Source organism: Hydractinia symbiolongicarpus, chromosome 9 (assembly GCF_029227915.1).
Source record: "Hydractinia symbiolongicarpus strain clone_291-10 chromosome 9, HSymV2.1, whole genome shotgun sequence".
Classification (NCBI taxonomy): Eukaryota; Metazoa; Cnidaria; class Hydrozoa; order Anthoathecata; family Hydractiniidae; genus Hydractinia; species Hydractinia symbiolongicarpus.
This window is the reverse complement of record NC_079883.1, coordinates 23,420,622-23,438,687: the sequence shown is the minus strand read 5'-3', so window position 1 is coordinate 23,438,687 and position 18,066 is coordinate 23,420,622. Positions and strand designations below refer to the sequence as shown.

Sequence of the window (18,066 nt, the reverse complement as noted above, 5' to 3'; positions counted from 1 at the left end):
AGAAACAATATTAAATCTATGACAACGTCCCGTTATTTTTTTTTTTTATTTATTATTACTATTATCATATACAAAAGGGAGTTTTACATGTAAGTTAAGCATTGAACGATATGTTAAACAATATAACGGGGTGTGACCCGTTATATCCAGTACTGTAAGCTGATAAACACTTTAGGTAGATTATTGACAACTCGAGCGGCGTGTCGTGATTTGTCGTAAAACAGAATGCAAAGCTGTATTTACTTTATGAATGATAAAATGGTTGTATTTGCATTGATTTGTCTTGTGTTTGTCTTATAGGTTTACTCAGGAAAATCACCACTTCTGAGGAATTTACGGCACTGTAGTCCTCTATTCATTCTTCCTTGCGTGATTTAATAAAGAACGATTGAGTACTTATGTCTGGGTCCGTACAGTTTACTATTGATCGTTCTTAGTGGCTCCATATGTATTTTTGTAGGTTGTGGTTACTCGTGTTATTTGCATCTGACTTGCATTTGGCTTGTGGTGACTCTTTTAGTAGTAATTTTCGTCGCTCGTGGCCTCTTGTGTTTTTTATGTTTTTAGTTTGACTCGTGGTCGGCTCGTATGTGACTTTTGTGTTTTTCCGACATTGGGACAGCGATGATTTGTGACGAGGTTAAAAGCAGCGAACGCAATTTTTCTTCTATAAAATTTCGATCATAAAGGGGACACAAAGAACATATATTTGATTTATTCACTTCGTTATCGCTGGAAAAGCTGGAGAGGAAGCAATCGGTAAATTCTCAAATAAAGCCCCGGGAAAATTACTTAAATTACTTTTTTCGTTGCCGTTAATTTAAGTTGTAAACAAACAAAATGGCGGACGAAGACAGCGGTGAGATTCAACTCACAGGTAAACAAGGTTAATTAGCTAGCGGATTTTGTCACCTAATTGGGGTTAAGTTTTATTTTTAGAACAATATGAAATGTTGTTACAATTTTATTAAATGTTATTAAATTCATTTTGTCTTATTGCTTCAGTCTTATCTATGTAAGGGGATCGTCTATACTGGACTCTCAAAAGCTTGCCACCCACACACAAGAAAAATCAATTTGATTTCACGTTTCTTTTTCAAACCCACCCAGGCACGCGATAGACCTCAATGTGGGGCCACTGCAAGGCACATAGTTTTAGGATTCTAAAAGTGCAGATACAAAAGTACTCACAATAGCTACCTCTCCAAATGCTGGGTAAAATAATAAAAATAATAGTTTACTGTAATATTGCTTTTTTATTAAAAGTATGTACAGCAATATCTCTGCATCATGACCCTGTTTCTAGAATAAGCGCCTACCTACCAGTAAAAGAGAAGTCATGTAATGAACTTCCCATCAGCACAACTTTTTCAAACCATGTATTCATTATATCTTATTTTTTTAATTTGTAATAGTTAATCTTTTTTACACACCATATGTCAGGCAAAATAATATTCTGATTCCGACTCATCCGAAGAAGACATAATTATTACAGTACTTAACAAACGTGTTGCTTTTAAAAGAAAACAAATAATTCTGCATTAAGCAAACAACAAAATTTTTTGCTATCGCTAATGAACCATCTATATCTCATAAATATTTAATACTTCGAAACATATCAACAAGGCATTCTAAACACGAATTAGTCAGTAGAATATATCACCGTGAGGCATCCTATAATTCTTTGGTCCTTGTGACGTCAATTATGCAGCCATTATGAATTTCAAAGTTCGAGAAGAAGCGTGAGCATGATAAAGCCGCATGAAGTGAGGTAGCTCAAAATTTGAAAGTTTATTTACAATTATTTGCTGTACTAAACTTTTCTGTAAAAAACGAATGTTATTTTCTTAAATACTTATATGAATAGAACTTAATTAGGTAGCATCATTAAAACGTCAGAGGGAACCTTTAAAAACCCACCCATCCACAAACTTAGCAACTTAAGTATGGACGTTGCCCCTAACATTACATATAGCTTTCTATGTTAAATTATAGTCAGGGTAAATGCGTCATTGGCTATGGCGGCCTTATTTAGCCATATAGCCAGTTAGGGGAGACTTTTTAGACTAACTAGGAAATTTATAACCTTATTAGGCTCCATTGTTTAAAAGAACAAAGCTATTTACAGGGGGTGCCATTGGCACTACGTGGTTCAAAAACGACAATTTTTGATCATTTTTCTCGTTTCTCTAAGAACACAGAATTGAATCATGTTGAAACTGTTCTGTGATTTACAATAAATTTATCATTCATATAATTGCAAAATTGCAGAATTTAGCTAACTTGTGCAAAAGATCTGCTTTTTACATTAATTTGTCAGGTGAAATAGATCTTGTTTCATTATCCCAAAAATCCCTTTAATAAAAATTGTTTTTAAATTTTTGGATACAAATTAACCTTGATTAACCAGGTTGTCACCTAGGTCGAGAAACAGCTTTGCTCCTAGGGTACAAAATAGTAAAATGACACTTCCTACTAAGACACCATAGTGTTTAGTAATGATTGTGTTTTTTATCAATGTCTAATGTTTATAGGAAATTTTTATAGTGAATTTCAGTTATATTTCAGTTTTTGATTGGATCAAAATTTAGTAAATATATACTCCTTATGTCCTTAATGTTTTACATTACATGAATTATTTACAGATGCCTAGGACGTTTAATAATGATGCATCATAAATCTGTTTTTTTTTTAACAGAAAATATCGACCAAGCTATAATTGAACAAGTGAGAGATATCGAAAAACAAGTATGTTTTATGTCTGTAAATCTACAATGCATTTAGATTAGTATCATCTCATACATAACTCTAATGTCACAGTTCATTACGAGATACAGTTTGTTTATATCTTTGTATACAATGATTTCTATTCAGATTGCAGGAGCATTCCCACTTGTTACAGAAAAAGAAAACATTGTTGTTCTCGGTAAGGATTACTCTGATGACGATAAGATTTACCAAGCAAAACTAAAGGTAATTGAAGCTATAGTCTAAAGAAATACACATTATTTGTTATATATCCCTTTAAAGAAATGCAGAGTTCCTTTTTGTCTTAAAAGATTAGGAAATTCACTGTGAATGCTCAATTAAGTGCCTGGGTGATTTATTAAAATCAACATTTTAAAGTGTGAGGAATAGGGGAGGGGAGAAGAGGGGAAGGGGGATCATTAATGTAAACAATTAGTTTTATTGCAGTTTACTATTTTCCTCACTAATACAAACGTGATTATTGTTTAATGGTCGAACAGATTCAATCAGCGTACCCCTTACAATGTCTTCAAATTAAAATATTTTACAAAATAATGAAACTCAATTAAGCAGTATTACTTGTATTTGATTAGAGGTCAGACGCTTACTTCAAATGAATATTTATTTTTTCCTAAAACAGGGTGCTTAATTGAGAGGACGTTCCATCCTATGGAAGGACGAAACTAAGCATTTTCCCATAGCTAGGAAATATTGGGTTTATGATTTAACTCAAGTAGGCACATCGTGACTTATGTATTGTTATTGTTGTACCCTCAAAGAATTTTTCTTAAATCTTGTTTTAATATTAAAGGCTGGTTTAAACTCTTCAGTGACAGTATTACAATTTTCTTTTTTAGGATCTATATTCCAGATACACGTACCTCAGGAAAACAAGAGGTGATGGAAACTGCTTTTTCAGATCTTATGGTTTTCGAACGTTGGAAGAATGTTTGTCAAATGCAGAAACTTTAAACAAGTATGATTTTTATTGGCTCACACTTAGTGTAGGTGTGATGGTTAAATTCTTAAAATTATTCTTATGTCATGAATTTTCATAGACTGTTTTTTCTGACATGTGTACAATGCTTAATGTTTTAAATTTTATAGATTTATAGAGAAGTCTACAAATATCAAGGACAGTTTGATTCAGATTGGCTACCCGGCTTACACTGTGGAGGATTTCTATGAAGTCGTAAGGCTTTAAACTTTTCTTGTATATCCTGTCATTTTGTCTTTGATTTTAATTTTTAAGCATTGATCTCTTTTGAATATTTATTTACTTCCAACGCTTGGGTTGTGAGTTTAAAAACAATTTTAGTAGCCTTATCAACTAAAAATTTCTTTGTGTGTATAAACTATTCAAAATGTAGTTTTTTTTCTGTTGATTAGGTGATGGATATTGTGAATATAGCGAAAGAGAATGGAACTCTAGACGATATAATCCAGGTAATTTTGGGGAATAGTACATATATGTCTAGCTTACTCTTATTTACTCACCTGAATTCGTTTTTGTTGATTATTATTTCACTTTAAGGATAGAAACTTTTGCGGACAGAAACTGCGTATTTAGCCTTTTTTGCGAAAGTTTTTGCCTTTGGAAATTTCAAAACAGTAAAACGCAAAAGTTTTTTAACGCGAAATCATAACCAATTTAAAAAACGAAAACGCAAATTTTTTTTTCAAGCAAATCTAAATTCCTTCCCTTAGTTCTATGTTCAAACAAAGCAAGAAAATTATAAAAATTTATAAGAAAATCTTATTGAGTTAAGTTTTGTCACGCAAAAAAAAAACTTTTTCTTCAATTCGCGAGTTTTTCCGCGAAATTTGTTCCAGAAACCGCAAAACGCGAATTTTGTTGTTTTTTTTGATACGCGAAAAATTCTGTCCTTATAGTACCTTGTAGGTTGGTTGAGTTTTTTTAGACTACGTTTAAACTGGTTTTCACACTGCTTTCATTCTAAAACAAAAACTGTGTTGTTCACTGCTAAAAACTCTTCATTGCTATGTTTATTTCGACAAGCTTTTTCCTCTTGATAGGTTTTTAATGATCAAGGGCATTCTGACTATTTTGTCGTATTTCTCCGTCTTATGGTTTCCTGTTATCTCCAACAAAACGAAGCATTTTATTCCGCCTTTATTGAAGGACACACTACAATGAAAGATTTTTGTAGTCAGGTAAATATTTTATTCTATGAAAGTACATGAGTACGTTTAATCACACCCAAGCTCCCTGCGAATTCATTGCAAAATTTCTTGCTTCGGTTCGGATAATTTTTGCAGAATTTTTTCAGCTTTGCGTGACTTGAAATAGCTGCACTGTATTTCTTACAGAAACTTAAAACTAAAATTATGGGTACTTTATAACTATCTTAAGTGGATAAAATTTGGGGAGTATTTAATTTGGCGAATAATTAAAATGGAATATTTGGCGGGGATTTAATTTGGCGAATGATAAATTTTAAAAAATTTGGCGAGAATTTAGTTTGGCAAATGACACAAAGAAATGAATTTTTATGTTTTGAAATGTTTTATAAAAAATAAGAATAAACGTATATATAAACGCAAGGATTGTTATAGAGTTCAAAATTCTATTTCGCCGAAATTCGCCAAATTTAATCCTTGCCAAAATTTATCCACTTAAGGTACTAACTCGCAAAAGTAAATTGATAGAGTGCATCTTTTTACATGGCACGCAGATGTTAAAGCTCAATTTGTAGCAGAAAACTTGCTTAAACAGGGATTTGACTGTATAAATTTCAGCAAATCTCTTCGAAGCTAAGAAACATCAAGGCTTAAGTCAAAATGTATGTTTCTTATAAAAAACATGTAGCTTAAACACAAGACCAATTATGCTTTTTTATTCTGGGGCAAAATATCAGACAAAATAAGTGAAGAAAACAGCGTGTGCGCATTGTGACACAACAAACATTATGGCCGGTGTAGGGGTTTAAGATTAGCAGAGCGGAGTCAAGATGAGGCCTTAGCTCGTTGTGAACATTCACAAGTTGAGTCCTAAATATTCTATTCAATAAGTGAGTTTATAAAACAAGTTATAGGGGACGATCCGTAAAAATTTCTCCTTCTCTTCACAAATTATGGTTATGTCTTACGAATCATTCTCTTTACATTTTATTCTTCCACAAACACTTTCATAAATATTATTACTGGTCGCGATACCGTGGATAAATTCGAGGGATGCCACTTGAAACTGTCATCTTTGACTCACAGACGGGGATATTATGATATAGGCTAGTTGTTAACCTGTGGAAAAATCAACGGGGTCGTCCGTCTTTAAATTATATGCTATTTCATGTGCCCGTTGTACGAAAGACAAAATAACAAAATACAGACAGACAAATTGCGGCTATTACTATAGGGCGTCTGCCCTTTATATATCGCATTTTGTGTTTTCGTAACACGACTTTTTCTCGCGCACAGACAGAAAAAATACGACTATTATTATAGACATTTATGATTTTATTTATTTTAATAGGAAGTAGAACCGATGGCGAAAGAAAGCGACCACATTCACATCATCGCTCTCACGAGTGTACTTGAAACGACCGTTCAGGTGGAATACATGGATAGAGGAGGTGATGAAGAAAAAGTCAACTATCATCGCTTCCCTGATGATGGTACAACTCCTACTATATATCTGTTGTACAGACCTGGACATTATGACATATTGTACCCACGTGACTCCTCTGACACGTGATCAATTATTATTAAATATATTTTTCTCTTTTTTTGACATTGTATCACATGTAATTTAATGATACTGTAATTTTATTGGACTTTTTTAGAATATAAATAACTTGAAACGAGTCCTTCTTTGTTGAAACCTTGGTATTTTTATGCAAGCAATCTAATTTTTAGGGTAAGACCCTATGTTACTAAGTATGGATGACTTTTTTAGTCCCTAAATCTTTTAATTGCTTGCTTAGTACCTGTTTTTTCACCGAGACAACATTCCTGTCCTGTCTTGACCCATCGTGTGTCTTAGCAGTGAACTCGACAAAAACTCGATAAAAAATGTGAAGTCTGAAGGCAACCTCGTCCGCAGGATTATTTGCTTCTTAACGTTGCTGCGCTATTGATATTTCTAGCGGAATCACCTTTTCGCTGTCAAAGGTATTGGGGTCGATTTTGGCTTGAAAGGTTGTTAAGTAAATTGCTTAGTTTTGATCAACTGAGTTACTTATGAATAAATGTCTAATGGGCTTTTGATTTGGAGTTAAGTGTAGCATATTCAACGTGAGCCGTGGGCTGAACTTTAACTGTTTTCTGTCGAAAATGAGCAAAGTGATAGCCGAAGTAATTCCATTTGCAGATCCCAATTCGGTGAAATTTGTGTCTGTTCCTTTTTAGTCTCAACAGCTATCTAAAGTGTTAAGGTTGAGCCATGCTAAAGATTTATCGCTATGAAAGCGAAAATAAAGTCCGTTAAAAATTGTAACAAATATTGATTGATTGATAAATTGATTTTCAACCTATTGAGGTGGATTATTAGTAAAAGAGCAGCCTCGTCCCTGGGATCTGTTAGGCAATTTATATTGGGACAAAGTCTTCTCTGTTGTAAAAAAATGTAAAAGCTCTGGGGCGAGATTTCATACCTAGATTTAGCAATCGCAACGTATTTAAGGAAGTAGTAAAATAATTATTGGAGTTTTATTACTAGGTTGTTTTTGTTGGCTTGTGACGTCTCGTCAAAATATTATAAGTGTAGAAGAGCTCTGGGGACGACGTTGGGTTTATAAATTACCAGCTTCCATGCGGCCACAATCCAGACACTAAAGAAGCGCTAAAAAAATTGTTTGATAATTACTGAGCACGATTTCTAATCCATAAAAATGAAACATATTTTTCTTGGTCACGAAATATAAAGGCAAATCTCCTCCGACATTTATATCAGAAGATGTCCTACATTTTTTCTGTGTTGGTTATTGCGAGAAAATTGTTTCCAATGTTCAAAAGGTTTTTGTAGTTCAATGTTATCGTTATTTTTTGTGTCATGTTTTCTTCTGGAAATCAAAGTAATTTGAGTTTCATTCATTATCTTCCTTTTAGCCTGTGTTGACTTTCATTCTTTCTATTTTCTATTTCCTTTAGAACGTTGAATTTTGTTGTAGCACGAAAAGCTGTACTTAATCAAACTGATCAAACTTCGCGTGTTAAATTTTCTATGATATCATCTTCTTCAACATTTGTCTCCTTCTGTTTTCTCCAAAAAGAATAATTCTTCAATGTACAATTAACTTTCCTAGTAAGAACAGGTGCACTCTGCCCCTTTGGATTTCCTCTATCTATAAATGAAAAAAATTTTTACCAAAAAAATAATTCTTTAAATAAAAATAACAAAACTACTTCACAATTTAAGAATAAAAAGAATTCGGAAACAAAAACTACAACCAATAAACAGGTTATAAAAAGATACTCGTTTTCAAGTTAACAACGATTGCATAATAATATAGTCAAGAAAGTATCTAATTCAGTTAATTGAGTTAGCTTAAAAGATTTTGTTAATTAACTCAGATGTCATTTTTATAAAAAGGAATTAATTTAAGGTTTTTTACCTGATAACTGCACCATGTAGACGCCCCATATTATTCCCCAAAAATATCCCGTCAATAAATATATGACGCCGATTATTTGCACGACACTAATCATGATATTCCATCCAAAAAATTGCCATCGTTTTTCTTTCATAAAAGCATTTCTTGGGCATAGCAACACCGAAAATGCTGATATAAACGTTCCTAAGTAACAAAGAGATAATATTGATAATATTCAAGAACATAACAATTTAGAATTACATTATCGTTTCCAAGCGTCTTTGACATCTCAATGGAGTCTGAGAAAGAGATTATGAAGTTGCGCATATGACTAACCGGAAATAAACCCGGCAGTCATTGTAATCGCGTCATTGTTAACCCTCGGAAACACAGGTTGTTGTTTCAATACGCAGCAACTTTTCTGTTTCTCTGTCATTCTACAATCTCTATAGTAATAGCCGTATTTTGTCTGTGTGTCCGCGAAAGCCGCGTCCCGTAACGGAAACACGAAATTTTTAAAATGCGCACCAATACCAGGGGCTAACGACTAGTTTTCATACATTGGCCGACTAAACTTGAACCATAGCGAGACTTTAAATACTCTAAATAATGGTGACACAGAATTCAACGAGAATTAAGCAAGTTTATGAACATCCAAAACAGTTACGGAAACAGTATATGAGTTTTCCGCAGTCTGCTGTTGAATTGTCATTACTTTCATCTTGTTTGTCACAATTATCTTGGTCATTCAAGGTTGTGTAAATAATTTATGATTTTACAATTAAACGATAATAAATTTACAATTATGAAAAAAAATTGAATTTATTAAAGTTGAAAGTGAGATAAGTTTTGTGTTGGATGGTGAGAAAGCCTTAATTACTAGCTTATCCGATTTTTATTGTCTTTATTATCAAAATAGCAGCTCTCTCTATGTCAAAATTTTAGCAGGACGGTAAATTTATTAAAGATAATGAAAAGTGAGAAATTGCGAGCCACAGGAGGGTACCACGTACGTCGTCGAAAATACAACAATAGAAATTATAGCTACTTTCCCAGGACTTGTGATATACACTGAAACGAGATTCACACACAACATACCTAGTCCTGGAAATGAAATGTTTGCAACCAAACACAAAACTGACATTCGAAGTGATAAAATCGGTACTGCATCATTCATTCGAATACTTCCCCCGCGTGTATTTATCGATTTACAATTACTACGAACACGCACGTTATCGTTCCATTCAGAATGATTTAATATACTGTAGGGATCAGCTTCTAAGGTAAAACCAGACGGTAATCCAAGTAACGTACTATATCGCAACTTACGCAGTTCTAATCGTGTTGGATTTTCACTGTCAGTCTCTGATATTGTGGACAAAGATTTTACCGATAAAGTTCGCGCACGATCTCGTTTTTCTTTATCGTTGTTGGAAATGATACGTACATTTGTTGGCGGAAATATGATAGATACTTTCTTTTTGGCAAACGTTGTCGACATGACTTCCAAAAGCTCATGTATAAAAAAATCTCGAGTTTGTTTTGAAAGAGAAGAATTGGTGTACAAGAAATTGAGTTCAAAATTTGATTTGGAAGAAGCAGCTGGACCATTTTATATAGAAAAAGAAATAAATTAAAAGAGATGCCGAAATCAAGCTTGAAGTATATTTATATATATTTATTAATTTTTTTTTTAACAACAACAACTGACTACCAACTTTATTTTATTTTTATTAACTCGATTATAATTTACAAAGTTTTGAGGATTGGCCACAAGAAAAAAACAAATAAATATGTAAATAACTAAACCCTGCAACATCACATTTATAGGAACAAAGGGATTATTTTTATGTGTATGTGTGATCAACCTCGTCCCAAGATCGTTATTGTTAAAAATTAACATTATCGAAAGAGAAAAAACCCTGGGGAGGAGATTGGGATGTGACAATAATTTTGTTGCTATACTGCTTAGAATTTCTTCTGAAAAAGATCCACACACTTTAAACTCTGGAAAATATCGTTACTCTAATACACTGTGCATATTAGTGAAACAGAAAACCTGAAGAACAAACGACCGCGTCAACAACGACCAAAAAAACAATCTCTGACAAATGGACTTCAATGCATAAAGAGATCTGAGGCTTATAATCTTTCTTCGGATAAAATTGAAAGGGGACAACGTACACCCATACACATAAAAGGGTTACCTCAATATCCCGCAGCAAACTGCGAATCAGAACTGGAAACGAATTATTTTCCTGGATCAAAAATATATTTAAAAAACAAAGGTGATGCTAGAAATTTTTGGTTATTTTTTTTACCGCATCACTTGGCCAATGCTCTGCGGCCTATTTTACTTTGACAGGGATATAGACCGAGTATCCAACGTTGAAAATACGCTAGCCGCACTTTCCACATTGTCTGCATTATGGAACAATACCCTCCACGAAATCGAATAATAACCAAATAATACCTGTTTTCTTAATTGTTTGTGGTTTTTTGCAACAATTTATGTAAGCGATACAAAAAATTTTTAAAAAGCCTTAAGTTCGAGGACAAATATGAAGAAATTATAGGAAATTTAACGTTCTTTTCGTCAGTAAAACCTGTATAAACCGTAATATTATTAAAGATGAAGGGGACGGTCATGCTTTTTAATTGCCACTTTACAGTTGATAATTCGCAAGCCTCAGTGAAAAGGATAATTGCGGGCGGTGATTAGTAATCATAGGTTGTGTCACTCAAAAATTGAAACCTTTGTTCTACCTATGAGAAAAATTTGCATGAAAATTTCCCAAGGTGTTGATTAATTTGTTGAAGTCACCTCTAAATTTTGTTTCACCTTTGCTATAACATGCCGGCTGACAAATATTTTGGGAAATGATGAGTTAGTTTCCATAGAGATTCAAAATTGCAACCTCAATTACGAAAGTAAGATCTCATCCTTAGACGACAGTTTTTTTTTGTGAATGATGTAACAATGCTTAAGATTTCAAACAGTTTCACCTACTCAGTTCCTGTTGCTTCCTGATATACATGTGTCACAGTTTCATTACTTTGAAGACAAGCCGTTTAAGCAGTTTCATTCTTCGCACCACCTTTACCAAGCTTGTTTAAGTAATTTATAATCTAACTTTTTTGCCGATAAAATGAACTTGGAAGATGTGATTGAAAGACATGAATGTATATACGTATTTGGATACGGATCACTTACTTGGAAGCCGGATTTTGAACATGATGGCATGTATCTTGGGTACATCAAGGGCTACGAAAGAAGATTTTGGCAGGGCAGTACTCATCATCGTGGAACTGTTGAAAAACCTGGACGAGTTCTAACACTGACTGAAGTAGAAAAGGCAGGTTTGATAGTTTATACAAAATGTTCGCGCTGGTTTTTATTTTATTTTTTTTGTTATTTTACCTGCGACATTATTTTATGATTGTAAGACATATTATGGCGTTGCAGTATTTCGACTGCCGTAAAATCTTGCTAAAAGGTTTGTCTACGCGTTTTCAAAAACAAAGAAACTGGAATTAACAATTATGAAGTCATACTGAAAACTTATTCCACTATGGATTCATTTCGTTATTCTAGATGGAAGTGTATTCTAAGTATTCTGTATTTTACACCTTACATGCAATTTATTTTAAAATATAAAAATCGAGTTGAAATCTGTTTTTCATACCGAATCGAAAAAGGAAAATATGTTTAAATCTTAAAAGAAAAATTTATATATATAAATCCATTTTGGTTCTCTTATAGGGTGTGTGTTGGGGTGCTGTATTTAAAATTGTTGGGAAAGAAAAAATTGAAAAAGCATTCGATTGTTTACAACTCCGAGAACAAAGTATCGGCCGTTACGAAGTTCATTTAATGCCTGTATTTCTCAAAAATTCGGTGCAGCCATTACATGCGATCGTTTATTATGCTACACCTGACAATGAACTATTTCTTGGCAACGATTCACTGGATGCATTAGCTGATGATATTTCCACGTCATGTGGTGCAGTGGGACATAATATAGAGTACTTGTTTCGGCTGTCAGACTTTTTAAGAAAATACCTCCCGAATGAACGCGACGAACATGTCTTCAAACTTGATGCTCTCGTCCGCTCTAAAATCGGATTCAATACCAAGGACTTTAAATCCAGGGCGAAGATGTTGTAACTAAGTGACGGATACTGCTAAAGTTATTATAGAAGGATTTTTATGAAAGTTTTTTGTAAGGTTTCATGTGCTCAATCTTTGCCGCTGCGTTACGTCACTGAGAATTATACCGTCAGCCCTCATCGAAGTTTCGCAAAATAACTTTGATGAGAAACATATGAAATAGATTATCAGAAAATAACTTTTAATATCAACGTCGTTCCCTGGGCTTTCTGTCGCGTATGGACGTTGCGCTTGTTCGTTTCGCCTTCCGATATGCAAAAAGAGACAGCAGGTCCTGGGATCGAGGTTGTTTTAATATATGTATGTATTATAGAAAGCATAGCAGAATAACTACATCTAAAAGTTAATTATGTTGTCTTGACATATTGTTTCTAATCATAATGTAGGCGAGTCATGCATTAGGATCATTCTGTTTAGTGTTGGGAGAGGAAGTCTGTCACTATGAATGTTTACTTATTCAGGAACCACGTGGTTTTCGTCTTTATATTGATTGCGCAGAGACAAACAAAGGCTATTAATATAATAATATATAATATGTCAAATAATGTAATTTTTGCGGGAAGTTAATTAGGCGGATGTAAAAATATTCATATTGATGGGAATTTATTTTGACTGATTTTTGTCAAATACGTTTCGCCATTTTCTTTCGAACCTAACAGATCTTTTCTCAACTCCTACTTAACGCAGTTCAACTTTAGTTCAATAATGCTCTCACTTTGGTGACTTTTCCTATTTGGCTTTTTTCCTATTTTAGCTTTGTCATGGCAACCGTATTGTCACAAAAGCTAATAACCTTGGATAAATTTAACAAAATTTTTATGAAAACCAATCCAATGAACTCAATTGTGTCAGTGACGAAAACACATGTTCAAAAATTACAAAAGTCCTATGCTATACTGTATTTTCTCGAAGAAAGGGACAATGGGATTAAAGGCTTTACGAAGAAGAAAACAGACGATAGTAGACAGCACTAGCTGTCAGCTTGTGAGAACATCTACCCGAATTCGCCCGCTGTTTCCTGTTGCTACCCATATCACCTGTGGGAATATCTATGGATTCTACTGTCGTACACACTTCCGGCATCGGAATTTCGCCTGTCGTAGTTATTCCGGGTATCGCTATTTCGTGACATGCAAACGACGGCTATTATTATTCGTGACATTAGCTCGATTTCTACCGTAAGGAAAGGTTAAAAAAATACGTCAAACAATATTATATTTAACGTAGTAAACCGATTATTAAAAATCTGCATACTGGTAATTACCCTAGTCAATGAAATATTTAAGAATGTCAAATATTTGTTCTTTTTCCTTACGCGCGGAACTGGATACGTCGGAAATATAGTTTTGAAGCTCTTTATAGATCGAGTCATAGCTATCCGACTTCATTCCACGTTTTCTCAATAAACTCTTCCTAAACCTCTCCGTATATCTCTTGTTGATCAGCAGGTCTTTAATTCTTTCCTGCCTATTCAGGATCCCCTGCAATGGTCTAATATTGCTTCCCAGGTGAAACAGTTTTCGGCGCAAAAAAGTTTTTATTTTTTCATTCGTTGCTTCCTGGAAAATGTCTTTCTTTTCTTGGAATTCTGCATTTGACACATAAACTACCATAATAAAGATAAACAGTTGGAAATGCATTGCAACAGGTAGGTCCACAACAACAAAATGGTTACCAAGGATGGCGACACTTTGCAATGAGATTTTTGATAATACTAAATACTCACACCGTTTCTTTAAATATATGTTAACACTTATAATAAAACTTTACGACGCTACATTCTGATTGAAACAAGGTCTCTAGTATTGCCATTTCCGTGATAAGGCAATAGAGTTATTTTTAAAAGTCGATTTTTGCACTAAATTATCACAAAAAATCACAAATAGTGAAAGAAACAGCTGTGTTATTTTTTATTATTATAAGTATGCTTTTTATAGTTGTTTTATGACTTAAATTGCTTCGTTCTTTCGCTACAGTTATCAGTTAATTTTTCTCTCTGCAGTACATTGTAAACAAGCTTTTGTTTCTTCTAGTTGTAAGTGGTAACATTAAATATATTGAAGCATCGATGTATGCAGCTATAAAAGTTGATGTTAAAGGTTTCTGTCTTTGAAAGTTTCATTTAAATTTTTTATTTTTTTTTATTTAAGGATTGCGCACTGTACACCATGACTGTCAGTCAGTGGTTGTCCGTTTGTGGCTGTCAGTCAGTGGTTGCCCGTCTGTGGCTGTCCGTCTGTGGCTGTCAGTCAGTGGTTGTCCGTCTGTGGCTGTCCATCTGTGGCTGTCAGTCAGTGGTTGTCCGTCTGTGGCTGTCTGTTTGTGGCTGACAGTCAGTGGTTGTCCGTCTGTGGCTGTCAGTCAGTTGTTGTCCGTCTGTGGCTGTCCGTTTGTGGCTGACAGTCAGTGGTTGTATGTCTGTGGCTGTCCGTCTGTGGCTGTCAGTCAGTTGTTGTCCGTCTGTGGCTGTCCGTCTGTGGCTGTCCGTCTGTGGCTGTCCGTTTGTGGCTGACAGTCAGTGGTTGTATGTCTGTGGCTGTCAGTCAGTGGTTGTCTGTCTGTGGCTTTCAGTCAGTGGTTGTATGTCTGTGGCTGTCAGTCAGTGGTTGTCTGTCTGTGGCTTTCAGTTAGTGGTTGGCCGTCTGTGGCTGTCAGTCAGTGGTTGTCCGTCTGTGGCTGTCTATTTGCGGCTGTCCGTTTGTGGCTGTCAGTTTATGGATATCTGTCTCTGGCTGTCAGTCAGGCCCGTTACCAACCACTAAGACGTTCTCTATATAATTAAACGATGCGAATGTTCTTTAATTTGTTTTCAAGAGAGAAATAAAGAACGAAAAAAAAATGTTTTTACTAAGATTTGTATTTTTGCTGCTGTATTACTAACCCCTATATGGCTTTTGTTGGACCATAAAAACAATACGGAACCTGAATTATAAGTTTATATATTCCCCAACGATTCCTTTTTTTAGGCGAAAAACCGCAAAAATATACTTGATTTATAGAAAAAAGCCCCTGAAAATATCAACTTTCTAAACGACGGTTGATTCCACACTACTCTACCAAGAAATAGACGTCCATGCGGAAATGACTAGTTTAAAATAGATAATGAGTAATATGTCAACTTTGTCTCCAGGACTATTTGCTTTTCAACAGGGCTCCGCTTTCTGATAGTTCTAGCAAAATAGTTTTAGTTAGAAAAATTTTCTCCGCCACGGTAAAAGGTGCTGGGGTCGTGTTTAAGTAATTTATAACATAAATGGTTATTATGGTTTAGATAAAAGTTATTAAAATATTATTGCGCTCCTCCTCACTTTCATTAACAGCACTATAAAAGAAAAAATGCGACTTTTTCCAAAAAACATCGAAACAACGAAGGAAAGTTTTGCATCACATTTTTAGTTCAGCCACACTGACGTCTTCCAGTCTTGAAAATTTAAAAAAAAAGTTTTAGCAGCAAAACAAGATGGCTACGAAAAAACAGTTTATTGTCATTGGGGCAGGGCATCCTCGAAATGGAACTCTTTCAACAAAATCAGCTTTAGAAATTATCCTACCTGGTAAATGCTATCACATGGAAACGGCAGTTATGTACCATCAAAAAGAATGGAAAAGTATATTGAATGATGACATGTCTGACGAAGAGTTTAAAAATTTCTTTCTCTCAAATGGTTACGTTGCTGGAGTGGATTCGCCTGTGAGTTTATTTTATGAGAGAATGATGAAAGTGTTTCCAAACGCTAAAGTCTTGTTGAATGTTCGAGAACCACGGTTATGGGAACGATCAATGAATGAAACCATTGTTAAAGTGGTAACCGGAACCTTCAAATTTCCAGAGGATGTCTTTGAAATGTTAGGACTTTTCAAATCTTATCTGTTTCACGCTAAGATGTTTGTTAGAACGTTTCTTCAAAATGATCGCTTTCGTGAGATGTTTGAATCAGTAAAGAGCGGTAATGGTGTGGCGTATTACAACAATTGGGTAGGAGAAGTTAAACGAAGTGTACCTGAAGAGAAATTACTTGTCTTTAGCGTAAAAGAGGGCTGGGAACCACTATGCAAATTTCTTGATGTTCCAGTACCCGAACAGCCTTTTCCACACGCCAATGATACTGCGACATTTAAGGCTAGGTTCGCTGTGAATCACAGACGGTCCGTGTTGCTGTTATATGAGCTTATTACAATTCCAATTGGTCTGTTTTTGTTTTATAAAAGTTTCATGTAAGAATTAAATATGAGTCTGTCTTGATTTTTTATATTGTCAAGAAAAAGTTACGATTGCCTATTTGTCGTTGGGTTTTTACATCTTTCCCGCATTAATTTTTTTTTATGTACCGCTGCTATTTCTCAACTTTGACAAACAAAATGAATGTGATTTTTGAAATCCTCATCTGAAACTTGATAAAATGTAAAATTTTTAGATTTCTACACAACCTTATAAAACATTTTTTTTAATTTTGTACTATTTAACCTCTGCTTGAAACAGAAGTTTATTAGTTTTTTTTTCTTTTTATTTTGCCGTTGAAGAATTTACAGTTTTCCGTAAGAATAAAATACAAATCTTTAGCTATTATATCGTATAATCTAAAGATAGGATTGCATATGCTAAAAATATTTGCCAGAGAGGTAAAAAATGGCAGGAGCGAGAAGAAGGTTATAATAGCCTTTTCACCAAGCCCCCAACCTATATAAAAGGTTAGCATTGAAGATGATGAGGAGTTGTGTTATATGTGTCGTACGTTGTAACTGTCGTGTGTTTTAAAATAAATATAGATTGTCAGTAGTCAATAGTTTATGTTTTAGTTTATGTTTGAATTCGTTAAGTGATGTAATAGTTTTCATGTCGTTATCAAGAAGTGTACTCCACAATTTAGGTCCTCTGCTAGTTATAGAGAACTTTGTGATTGTATAATTAATCCTGGGTTGAAAAAAACTGTTAATTGAAAATCTGGATGGATATTTATGTTGCATCTTCTGAAACATATTATTAAATACTCTTGGTAACAGATTGTTTTCAAGCTTAAACATAAAAATAAGAGTTTGATAAATGTTTAGTTGGTATACATTCAGTACACTGATCTTTTTTAACTCTCTGGAGTGAGTGTACCTGTCAACATTTAAAATAATTCTGATTGCATGTTTTTGTTTATTTTGTAATTTTATCAACTTTGTAGCGTTGGTGCTGCACCACGCAATATTTGCATAATTTAGATAACAGTGAATGAAAAATAACAATTCTGATCGGTACATTAGTCATTTCGCCTGTTTTATATACTGGTAAAACTCTAGTACAAGTCAAAAATTAAGACTTTGGCCGTAACATTAACACCATAACGAAACACAAAAATTATAAAAAAAAAACAACATGCGGGACGGGAAACATGTATTATGTAAAACTAGTCGTTAGCCCGTGGAAAAATCCACGGGTTCGCCCGTCGCAGCTAAGCTACCATTTTGCGTGACAGACACACGGACGGACGGACAGACGTATACGGGCATTATAATATAGATATAGACTTTAATCCATATTGAAGCATTTATCTACTATATACTTCATGGGAGGTATAAAAGAACAGGAGATACAAATCACGAATCTTTTTT

General features: G+C 34.2%; 5 protein-coding genes across 6 annotated transcripts in view; 4 read left to right on the top strand and 1 right to left on the bottom strand.

Moving 5' to 3' along the window:
• The window catches only part of LOC130657189 (sterol carrier protein 2-like), an 82,846-nt gene that overhangs the window by 29,822 nt on the left and 34,958 nt on the right, over window positions 1-18,066 (top strand). The gene's annotated exons all lie outside the window — the stretch shown is intronic.
• Window positions 496-6,572, top strand: LOC130657193 (ubiquitin thioesterase OTUB1-like). Its single transcript, XM_057460163.1, has 8 exons — window positions 496-877; window positions 2,699-2,748; window positions 2,875-2,973; window positions 3,606-3,724; window positions 3,856-3,940; window positions 4,138-4,194; window positions 4,786-4,923; window positions 6,242-6,572. Exons 1-8 carry the CDS (start codon window positions 841-843, stop codon window positions 6,461-6,463), a joined length of 807 nt encoding a protein of 268 aa, XP_057316146.1. The 5' UTR covers window positions 496-840; the 3' UTR covers window positions 6,464-6,572.
• On the bottom strand, window positions 7,559-9,952 carry LOC130657197 (uncharacterized). The gene is made up of 3 exons (XM_057460166.1): window positions 9,399-9,952; window positions 8,322-8,504; window positions 7,559-8,051 (listed from the first exon to the last, which is right to left on the bottom strand). Exons 1-3 carry the CDS (start codon window positions 9,799-9,801, stop codon window positions 7,906-7,908), a joined length of 732 nt encoding a protein of 243 aa, XP_057316149.1. The 5' UTR covers window positions 9,802-9,952; the 3' UTR covers window positions 7,559-7,905.
• On the top strand, window positions 10,062-13,147 carry LOC130657198 (glutathione-specific gamma-glutamylcyclotransferase 1-like). Its single transcript, XM_057460167.1, has 2 exons — window positions 10,062-11,656; window positions 12,064-13,147. Exons 1-2 carry the CDS (start codon window positions 11,450-11,452, stop codon window positions 12,466-12,468), a joined length of 612 nt encoding a protein of 203 aa, XP_057316150.1. The 5' UTR covers window positions 10,062-11,449; the 3' UTR covers window positions 12,469-13,147.
• LOC130657195 (uncharacterized) lies at window positions 15,697-17,412 on the top strand. The gene has a single exon (XM_057460165.1). The coding sequence runs from the start codon at window positions 15,932-15,934 to the stop codon at window positions 16,688-16,690; it is 759 nt and encodes a 252-aa protein (XP_057316148.1). The 5' UTR covers window positions 15,697-15,931; the 3' UTR covers window positions 16,691-17,412.

Coding starts and splice junctions, on each gene's coding strand:
- LOC130657195 (XM_057460165.1), top strand. CDS start 15,932: ATGGCTACGAAAAAACAGTTTATTGTCATTGGGGCAGGGCATCCTCGA.
- LOC130657197 (XM_057460166.1), bottom strand. CDS start 9,801: ATGTCGACAACGTTTGCCAAAAAGAAAGTATCTATCATATTTCCGCCA. Junction 8,505..9,398: donor CATTTCATTTCCAGGACTAG/GTATGTTGTGTG, acceptor TTTGTTACTTAG/GAACGTTTATATCAGCATTT. Junction 8,052..8,321: donor CTACATGGTGCAGTTATCAG/GTAAAAAACCTT, acceptor TTTCATTTATAG/ATAGAGGAAATCCAAAGGGG.
- LOC130657198 (XM_057460167.1), top strand. CDS start 11,450: ATGAACTTGGAAGATGTGATTGAAAGACATGAATGTATATACGTATTT. Junction 11,657..12,063: donor CACTGACTGAAGTAGAAAAG/GCAGGTTTGATA, acceptor GTTCTCTTATAG/GGTGTGTGTTGGGGTGCTGT.
- LOC130657193 (XM_057460163.1), top strand. CDS start 841: ATGGCGGACGAAGACAGCGGTGAGATTCAACTCACAG. Junction 2,749..2,874: donor TGAGAGATATCGAAAAACAA/GTATGTTTTATG, acceptor ATTTCTATTCAG/ATTGCAGGAGCATTCCCACT. Junction 4,195..4,785: donor CTCTAGACGATATAATCCAG/GTAATTTTGGGG, acceptor TCCTCTTGATAG/GTTTTTAATGATCAAGGGCA.